At 36.6% G+C, this 10,814-nt stretch overlaps 1 protein-coding gene across 1 annotated transcript; it reads right to left on the reverse strand.

The window, feature by feature from the left end:
* Nucleotides 1–232: 232 nt before the first annotated feature.
* Nucleotides 233–2,692, reverse strand: LOC108677113. The gene is made up of 3 exons (XM_018165267.1): nucleotides 2,528–2,692; nucleotides 1,081–1,946; nucleotides 233–350 (listed from the first exon to the last, which is right to left on the reverse strand). The coding sequence occupies exons 1-3, from the start codon at nucleotides 2,690–2,692 to the stop codon at nucleotides 233–235; spliced, it is 1,149 nt and encodes a 382-aa protein (XP_018020756.1).
* Between the last annotated feature and the right edge of the window lie 8,122 nt (nucleotides 2,693–10,814).

A 10,814-nucleotide genomic window follows, 5' to 3' on the forward strand; every position in this document is an offset into this window, starting at 1 on the left:
TTTAACCTACATGTGCGTAACTCCTGAGAAGAACAGCGATTCGTTCTTTTAAATGTAACCTAAGCATTAATAATTCAATTGAACATAACTTACAAGCCTGGCATTGGATGCGTATGCGCTAATTAAATTCTATAATTGATTTATTGACTTCTTTAATGATAAAAAAAAACTGAAATTTGTGTTACGAAATCTACAGACCGAGTATAAAACACTGAAATTTGTGTTACGAAATCTACAGACCGAGTTTAGCGAAGAGGTTTCTGGCGACTCCCAACATGGTCTGGCAGTGGCTGCGCTGCCGTCTTTCTGACTCAAATGCCAGCGTCGTCAGCAGCAGAGGCAGAGCGTACCTGATCATTAATGTTTAGCTAGCATTAAAGATAAAAATATTAGATTTGATCATTAATAATTAGCTCGCATTAAAGCTGAAAATATTACGTTTGATCATCAATAATTAGCTCGCATTAAAGATGAAAATATTTAGTCTCAGTTCTAAGGTGAGACATTTAGTTCTTGATAAAGCTGAAAATATTTTTTCCGTTCTAAAATTAGACAGTTCTTTATGAAACTGAAAACATTGTTTCAGTTCTAAAAGTAGACAATTTGTTCTTGATAAAGCTGAAAATATCAAGTTTCAGTACTAAAATTAGACAATTAGTTCTTGATAAAGCTGAAAATGTTAAGTTCCAGTTCTAAGATTCGACAGTTCTTGAATAAGCTGAAAATATCAGTTTCAGTTCTAAGGTTAGACAATCAGTTCTCGATAAAGCTGAATGTATCAGTTTCAGTCTGTTCCACCAAAACTATAATCTTTACGAATTTTTCTCACTTTCAAGTTAATTTGTGATTTTGGCATTGTTCCATTTGTAATGAGTACCGTAACACATCTAGGATTTTTATCAATCTTAGCAGATTGATCAAGTGAATGCTATACCAAAAGAAAATTATTATGTCTTACTAAAAAATATACGATATTTATGTAACTAATTTTCGAAATTTCCAGCCCTTGATCTCCAGTGTTAAAAGCAAAACAATTAATAATAAAAAACTGGAGAAATATTTAATGTGCGCTTTGCTCACCTGGAGATCTCATGAACGCATTGAATGTCAGCTTCAGTAAAATCAACTTCATGGTCATTTCTAAAATCCAAGCCAGCGTTGGCCAATCCAACGTCAAGTTTTCTTGCAAACTCTTGATCTGCAGTCAGTCTGGTACTCTTGGAAGAACTATCTGGGTAAGCATTTTCTCGGGACACCTTATCAATAAAACAGGCAAGAATAGCTGTCGAGGAGCATCCTTTGTCTTGAACCACTTGGTCGTCATCGTTTTTGTGATGGGGCAAAACATTTTTCTTGTCAGGGTGTGGCAAAGGGACACACAGGAATGTTTCAGGTTTAACGTAATGTTCAGAGGAGTTGTTGCTGGTGTAAGCGCTGTCAGTAGCGCTAAAATGAGTCGATTGACCGCGGTCAATTTCGTTTGCTGAAGGATATAGGAAAACACTATCTGATATTAAGGCCTCAGGTGTCGGCGACGCTCCAATCGTCCCAGAGGATTCCCCATCGAATCCTTTTGCCGCCCGATTCGTTAATAAGCTAGAGGAGGTCACCGAGGTCGGAGACGATGGAATAATTTTGTAGTCGTTCTCAGGAAGGCAGCAAGGTGACTCTGTACTCGTTGAACTCTGGGATACCTCTTCGTTGTCGGAGCGGCTTTTCTTCGTTCTATCGGTGCTTTTATATGACGTCGATCGACCCACAGGATTCTCAACTGGACTGGCCCCAGATGATAATGTCCTAGAGACTTGTCGAGACGCCGCCAAGTGGGCGGGAGAGTGCAGAAGGTGGAGGACTTTAAAGAGGTCTTCTTGTTGCTGAGGACTCAGGTGCTTCAATGTCGTGGGGAGTTTCGTTGATAGCGCTCGATCGAAGCACGGAGTAGTGACCTGCCAGAATTGACGATATTAACTGGATCTTTGACGAGAGTGAAATTGCCCTGAACGCCATTTATGTAGAATTATTCCTGTATTGTGTCAATACAAAAAAAAATTTATTGTGTCAATACAAAAAATTTGTATTGTGTCAATACGAAAAAAATTGTATTGTGTCAATACAAAAAATTGCATTGTGTCAATACAAAAAAATTGTATTGTGTCAATACATGTAATTTTGAGATGAGCAAGAAATAAAAATTTTGAGTTACACGATAACCACAACGACATTTTGACGATACGATCATGTGTACTTGAAATCATATACGTACATAGCCCTTGTGACACGATATCGCATAACCAAGCTTTGGTAAAATTATGTTCTAAATGAACTATAGATGTTTCAATTTCTCTCTACAAAAAATCCCCCGTGGTAAGTTTTACGTGATATGGCCTAGGCCAGACCAAAACCGCGGACCTTCTGAACCCCCAATCACAAAAACGTTTAAAATTTAGCACAAAAACGTTTAAAGTTTAGACGAGGGAATCTGTCGTCAAGAACTTGCGACCATGGAAGTTTTAACGGAGGAACTTACGGCAACTTTGACGCGTGCAGGGAGGCTTTTGTCGCCCAAGACGTGCACGATGAGATCTTCTTCGTCTGGAGCTGCTATCACCAAAAAGACGAGGCGAGCAGACACTGCCTTAGCCAGCTGTGTGTAAAAATGTCGTCTTTTATACGTGTTAAAATCGAGAGTCATCAACGCGGAAACATATGTTATGAGAGCTTATTCGTCAACTATAACGTATATATTTTTACATTTTCTTTAATGCAGGTTTCGTTGAAGACATTTACATAATGTTTATTTATGTAAATTTATTTTTACATATTGTACGTATTTTTACATTCTTCCATAATGACTCTTTCGTTGACACTTAAAGGATGAAAGAAGAAAGATTCACTCTATTCAAACTCAAAACCGTTTAAAACACTAGGTAGCGGGCAATATTTGTGAAAAATGTGCAAGGCAAATAAACGAGACAAAGTAATTGTATTACAGGAGCAAGTGCTATAAATACTTCGTAATTTGCTTGTGGAATACTAGACTAATTTTCTAAATTTCCAAAATTTACACCAGTTATTATTGAATTTAATATTGATAACCACATTATCACAAGAAAGGATAATTAACATTAGAAACACAACAATACCTAACGTTTAAAAAAACACTAAACATGTATAAAATAATATTGGAGCTTCATCGATTACTTAATTTGGTGATTCTTCAATTCAGCTCATTTGAACATGGGTGCCCGAACAGCAAAAAATAATAAAACTAAAATAAATTTACTGCAACTAACAAATTGCCAAATTAAAATACACCGAATAAATGACTGAACGTAAAAGGGGAAGGTTAACAAAATAAAAAATTCGAATGAACGTAAATAATGTAGAAAAAGCGTCGAAATATGATTCCATTAGCATCGAGAAGGCTCATCGATCGCACGAGAGATAAGTGACATTATCACTATTAGATACGTGTATTAGACTGGTGATTAAATGAGGGGACGACGGAAAAAAAGAGATCCAAATCGTGCTCCGTAAATCAAAAAGTCGGATTTCCAGCAGCCCATGTGGCTCTAGCTTCATGGCTTCCGCAAATCTCGGAAATTATTACGGTACATGAATCTTACCCTTAAGAAATGCTGACTGTAAACTCGGGCCACATTTCTTTTGGAAAATTTTTATGAAAATGCCGGATATGACAAGAGCCTCTAAGAAAAATTTAGTGAACGATATAGGCAGTATATGGGGTGTGAAAGTATAATTATAGGATGTGAGTGTGCAGTTATAGGGAGGGGAAGTACAATTATTGGCTGGAAAAATACAATAAAGGGCTAGGAAATTATAATTATAGGGTGGTAAAGTACAATTATGGGGTAGGAAAGTACAATTATGGGGTGGGAAAGTGCAATTATGGGGTGTGAATGTACAATTATGGACTGGGAAAGTACAATTATGTGGTGTGAATGTACAATTATATGGGCTGGGAAAGTACAATTATGGACTGGGAAAGTACATTGATGGGGTGGGAAAGTACAATTATGGGGTGGGAAAGTACAATTATGGGGTGGGAAAATACAATTAAGAGGTATGAATGTACAATTGTGGGGTGGGAAAGAACAATTATAGGCTGGGTAAGCACAATAATAATTCTTCAATGCCATCATAAAAGAAAGACAAAAATCGACCATGCGTGTCAAGCCATCATGAGCTTGGAACAATTTCTCTATCACGGTTTCTGCAGCGTCGGCCAAGACAGGGCGCGGGCCTTCTCATCAGATTGAGGCTTGAAGTTTAAATGACTTCCATTAACTTCTGGAGTGTAACTTGAGACTGGAAATCAACTTTACCAGCACATGACCTCCAACCACACGACGACACGATCGTGAAAACTTTCGAGATTAATAAATGTTCATTTAGGTCTTCATTGCAAACTTGGGCGACCAACATGTGATTTTCGTAAACTTCTACATTGAGGAAGAGAAAGGATTATCTTTATCGGATCTTCGATAATTAGAGGATTCCATGGGCAATTTTTACAATTCTGAGGGAGCACACTTTTAAGCGTAACTTTTTATTCTATAATTCATGGAAAGAAGTTCAAAATCATATAAGTAATCGAACGAATTAGTTTGGGATGATTTTTTCAGTGTGAACTTAACTTTTAATCGATACAAGTATTTTTTTTAATTATTCAAAAAGAAAAATCTATTAGCCACAGCAGGGATAATTAAAATTTTCCGATAAAGAAAAAGACAATTAAAATTTTTCGCATTCGAAAGAATAACCAGCCTCTAATAAATGCACATATCACTAGAACGTTATTCATTTTGATTTTGTTTCAGTTTATGCTTCCTTCGCGTGATCAAAACTCCATTGAACTAGCAACGAGCTTCAGTTATTCTTAACAAACTTTGAAGTTTGTTAAGAATTGTAAGTTTGTTAAGAGTTGTTAAGAAACTTTCAGTTATTATTAATAACTCGATTTCTTAACAAACATTGAAGTTCACGAAAAGTTTGCTGCAGCCGTGAATGAGAATAGACCGTACCATGATGCAAGAAAGCTACGATTACAAACTTGGCGTAGAAGACCGTCGACAACCTCATGGCGTCGTTCGCACGCTTTCTTATAGCATCTCTAAACTTAAACTCGGAAGTTCATGAGCATTAATGAGGCATTTCGGCTAAAGGTCGAAAGGCCATGAGCCATATTGGGTAACTTCGGAACTTTCAGGAGATGGTAACGAGGTATCGCGAAAGAATACCAGTTTCTAAAGAATTAATTTCTTTTAAAGTCAAAGTTTGAGGATGAAATTTCAATTTGCGTGCCAATTTTTACTGATAAAGGCGTTCAGATGAATCCCTTTGGTAATAATGACCAAGCATTTAAAAAGATAATTTGAAGGAGATATCGGTATTTTTAAACATATTTCCTTTGTCTTAGTTGTTGCCCTCATTTTCGGTCGTAGCGTAAGTATAATATAGTAATATACTGTAGTTTTAGTTTAAGACGCAGTCGCTGTACATAAGCATAGGGCTGATAAGCATAAATTACGCACTATTGTAAAAAAATGCATAGATGAACTCTGGAGTCGTCTAGATTTTAATACAAAACAAGCATGAAATTTACGTCACGTGTGAGGAAACATTTTCTTGGCTAAAAAATTCTCAGCGGCCGAGGTCGGCATTTTGATGCGTCAGGTTTCAGTTGAGAGAGAGAGCCAGCATTCCTCTCTGAGCCACCATCGTCAAACAATAAAAGATCGTATATCCCTCAATTCCAAGGTAATCATCTCCCTTGAGAGGACTTGTGGGCGAGCACTTCATCTGCTTGCAGTTTTTAGCGCATTTTCTCATTTATGGAAAAAAGGCGCTATTGTGCTCGTCATGTCCGTCCGTCTGTCCGTCCGTCTGCGTGTGCTTCAAGTTAAAACGTTGAGTTTGTTAGTAATATCCTCGATACTGGTTCACAACATAAACTTTCAAGTTTCATATTTCATCCACACATGCAATCATAGCAGTTCACGTATCATCGTGTCTGACCAATGGCGTGTTGTTATTTACCCCTACTTTAGCAACACAGGTTAAACCGGCCATTAAGGTACTAAGTCATTATCTACTTGCAGTATCATGACCATTGTTCTCATTGCCTATTGGCTGCTTTTAAAGCGTATTTTCATATCGAAAGCTCCTGAATTTCGGACTTTAAGACTTCTTTAGTGAGACTCTGCACGATGGTTCTCGATAGACTTCCACTATACACGATGGTTCTCGATAGACTTCCACTCTACACGATGGTTCTCGATAGACTTCCACTCTACACGATGGTTCTCAACTCGCCGTGCAGAGGAAAAAATTGGATTTGACATCGCTGCATTTCACAAACATCCGTACAACGAGGAAGCTGCGTAAAAATTTACTTTGAGCAGAAGTTACGACTATGAAATAGGCGAACATTTTTTTAAATTATTTTTGTTTGTGTTCAAAAAGCTGAGCTGGGGCCATACTTTCAAAACTCGCTAAGTGAACGTAAGTACTTACGATCTATTTTCTTGTCTATGATTGGTGAATTTTGCTTGCGTGGCCGTCAATGATCGCGGCTGATGGACTTACGATCTCTTAACTTTTTTTGAAAGTATGGGCCCTGGAAAGCGTACATGTGCTCGAAGGAAATGATTTTATTCGCTTATTTGATATTCCTTAATATTTATGCATTTTTATAGGCGCACAGCAAAGGTATATGAATAGTTTTTATCTGAACACATGCATACCACACATTAGTATAGCTGCTTAAAAACCTTACTATGCACTTGCCAATAAGTGAAAGCCAATTTTTTTGGCTATAAGAATTGCTTTCGAATATTAACATGAGCAAATAAATCGAAGTTAGAGAGAAAAAATAATTATAACTGTTTAATAGCCATTAACGTTTTCAATTGATAGTAGCTATGTCACCATAGCGATATAAACTAAAAATAATATCTACGAAGCTTATTTGAAAGTTATATTTTTAAATCGGGCTTATAATTGAATTATTCTTGATACTTCATCATCATTGTTAAGAAAATTCCTGCACTCGATCAAAATCAAGTGCAGAGCTATCATGAATTTTCTTTCTTACGTTATTATCGTTATTATAAACAGGATCCAAAAAGAAACTAACTCAAGTTGGTCTTATCAAAGTTTGTAGAGTGAAACGAAATGATAAGGAAAACCAAAAATTATACCGTATGTGCGAGTAAAATATAAATAAATTACAAAATTTCAAACTATCACATACAAAATTTGTCGAAAAATTTGCACTGCATAATTAATTTCATTAAATATATTCCTCCAATGGGCCGTATTTTGTATATGCTACAAAAATAACTAAGCAATCAGTTTTTTTCAATTTTTTACAAAGATTTTTCACGCAACACAACAGAACTCTCACTATTTCCTCTAACTCCAGTATAAAACAAACTGATAAGAACAGAGCATTCAATATTTTCTCGAGCGCCAGTATAAAAACAATCGCAAACACCGAGTTTTTCTCTAATAGTTCTAAAAGTAACAATGTTTTCGCTCATTCACTTTACCCACTGAGCTTAAGGCGTTTCCGTTCTCTCCACAATATCGTNTTTTCTCACCCTCAGCACGAGCTGTCTCTTATACACATCTAGATGTGTATAAGAAACAACCTATGTACAAACCACTGTGATGGATCACAGGGTGGCCAGATGGCCTTAAAAACGGCCAAGTCGGCGGACAAAAAAGGCCTATAATTCAATATTTACTAGCAAATTTATAGCTTCCGGTATACAATTCGATTTTTAGTTCGCACTTTTTGAAATCTGATAAGGAAGTACCGTCATTATAAATTTTAGCTGGCCAACGCATAGGAAAAAACTAAATAGCTGAATTTGTCGAAAAAAATACGCAGCGGGCAACCCCTAGTGCATAACATGACAATGACAAGATAAATATGGCGGGTAACACGAGGTGACGTAATGGTTCACTCGAAACCCGAAAAAAATATATGTAACCTAACTATTAAGAAAACAAATTTTGTATGGCGTTCCCAAAGAATGGTATTACGTTTAGAGTTAGAAAACATTTGGCTACTTTTATTCCATGTTCCAAACTTCAAAAACGTAATTTATTATTATAACTTTTAATAATTTTTGTTCGCAATCAATATTAGCATTTTGAATCAATAATTAAATCAAACAATATAAGCATTTTGATGACAATCTCAGTCTTCAACAGTCAGATAAATTCATGGAAAAAGAAAGTTTAATTCGAAGGCCCGCGAGTCATATTTTGCCCACGTGTCATGGCGTCCACGTGTCATGGCGCCCACGTGTCATGGCGTCCACGTGTCATGGCGTCCACGTGTCATGGCGCCCACGTGTCATGGCGTATTTTTTGACCACGCCGGTCGGTCATTCTCTGCACACTCAGTCGTGATCGCGTCGAAATTAAACTCACTGAAAATTTTATCTCAAAATTCAACTTCATTCCAAAAATGTTATCTCAAAATTCAACTTCAACCCAAAAATTTTATCTCAAAATTCAACTTCAGTCGAAAAATGACTTCTCAAAATTCAACTTAAATCCAAAGTTCGTAAATTTTAGATATATATTTTAAAAATTCAAAACATGAAGTAATGATATTAGAAATCAAGAGGATTTTCATGTATTTTGATTAGGGTATTAGTATTTAGTATTTTGATTAGGTATTTTTTGATTAGTATTTTGATTAGGGTAATGGATAATGAAAGAACATTCTTCTAAAAAGCTGGAATAATATCCTGTATAAATTTAATATTAAATGTGTATGGATGAGATTTATCACTTAAATAAAGTATGCTAATTACTGCCTCATTAATAGCTTTTATGCGCAAACCACAAATTCTTACAACAAATTGTGAAGAAAAATTCATTATCGTTGCCAGACAGCGGTCATTTACCGGCCACCGATGTTACGCCTATTTTCATTATCGTCCACCAGATGCACAGGCCAATGACGCTACGCCTAAAATTTTTAAGAAGCCCACAGCACTTCTCGGTAATAAACTGTTTCAATAATATCTTTTACACGCATTCAAAAATTCTTACGACAAATTGTGAAGAAAAATTTCATTATCGTCCACCAGATGTACAGGCCAATGAAGCTACGCCTAACATTTTTATGAAGCCCACACTTCTCGGTAATAAACTGTTTCAATAATATCTTTTACACGCATTCAAAAATTCTTACGACAAATTGCGAAGAAAAATTTCATTATCGTCCACCGGACGTACAAGCCAATGACGCTACGCCTAACATTTTTATAAAGCCCACACTTCTCGGTAATAAACTGTTTTAATAATAGCTTTTCCATGCATTTACAAATTGTGGAGAAAAAATTCATTATCGTCCACCAGATGTACCGGCCTCCGATGTTACGCCAATGATGGGGCACAATTCTCCGTAATAACTGTTTCAATAATAGCTTCTACATGCATTCACAAATTGTGAAGAAATTTTTCATTATCGTCCACTAGATATACAGGCCTCCGATGACACGCCAAACATTTTGAAGGGGCCCATATATATAGGCCCCTATAGGTCCGGTCGCTCCGGGGCTACATATATACGTGAGGGCGCTGTGATGGCCTGGCTAATTTTGACGGCATCTCCTGATTTACTATCGGAGCAGCACGATAAAACGGCAACGATATTTCCCTAAGGCACAATATTAAAAAGATCGTAGTCCCTCCTGGAACTTTATAGCTTCTATTAATTAACTAGCAGCTCCAATGTGAAGCCTTGCTTGTCTTTCATGTCTTTCCGGCTCAAGTTCAAGGCACCAGTGAAAACATATACATTGACATAAAATTAAACCAATAATTTAAAACAAAAAATTGGGAAATTATTTTCTAGAATTGAAATAATTGAATTCAGATGGGCGATTATTTTTTTGTTTCTGTATTCAGACAATACTGGATAGTTAAGAGGTCTAATTTTCTAATCCTTACCAAGAAAACGGTTCGGCTCAGGGCGTTCAATTTTCAACACTTCAACTTGGACGAAATAAAGCCTTGGAATGTTCCAGCAATGTCTTGCAACTAGGACCTTCTTTATATGTCCGAGGCGTTCGTTCAAGTTGCGAACAAAATTATTGGAAGAATGATGAAAAATGGGTGCCGATTTATTTTTAGAAGTTCGATATTCAAGCGTAACGAAGAAAACAATATCTTAAACACAACTGGAATTGGAAAAGCGACCGCTCCCCTGTAGTGAATGCGAAATATACGTAGATAAACGTGGACGATTGTCCAGCAAACAAAAGAAGTAAAAAATAAGAAGAAAACATTTTTGTCGACCAAAACGGAGAGTCAAAAAGTAAAAGATTTAAATTCCAACAAGCGACATTGAATACAGGAATATGAAACAGGTTTGTTCCCACCAAAAAACAAAGAAACATTTTCCTACGCACTGAAACAAAAGACGCTGCAGAACTGTCCGAACAGGAAGAATGCTTCAGTTTTGAGATATTCACATTTTGTATGTTAACGAATTTCGAACAAAGCGCGCAACAAAAAGACTTGAATTTATCGAACATCACAGCAGGACTCGAGCGTGACGTGACCGAGCCTTGTGAATAAGCGATATTGGAAGTCGATATTGCCGATAGAGTTATTAGGTGGGTTGTGCTGCAATATAGCCAAAATGCATGATCTATACCTAACCTCTTATATGGACAAGATTCAAATTTGTTTCGACCAAATCGAAAGGTAAACGAAAATCGATGGATTCAGCTATGACCGATGATGTGGTCAGCGTGCACGTT

The sequence above is a fragment of the Hyalella azteca genome, unplaced genomic scaffold, assembly GCF_000764305.2.
Source record: "Hyalella azteca isolate HAZT.00-mixed unplaced genomic scaffold, Hazt_2.0.2 contig15637, whole genome shotgun sequence".
In the NCBI taxonomy this organism is placed as follows: Eukaryota; Metazoa; Arthropoda; class Malacostraca; order Amphipoda; family Hyalellidae; genus Hyalella; species Hyalella azteca.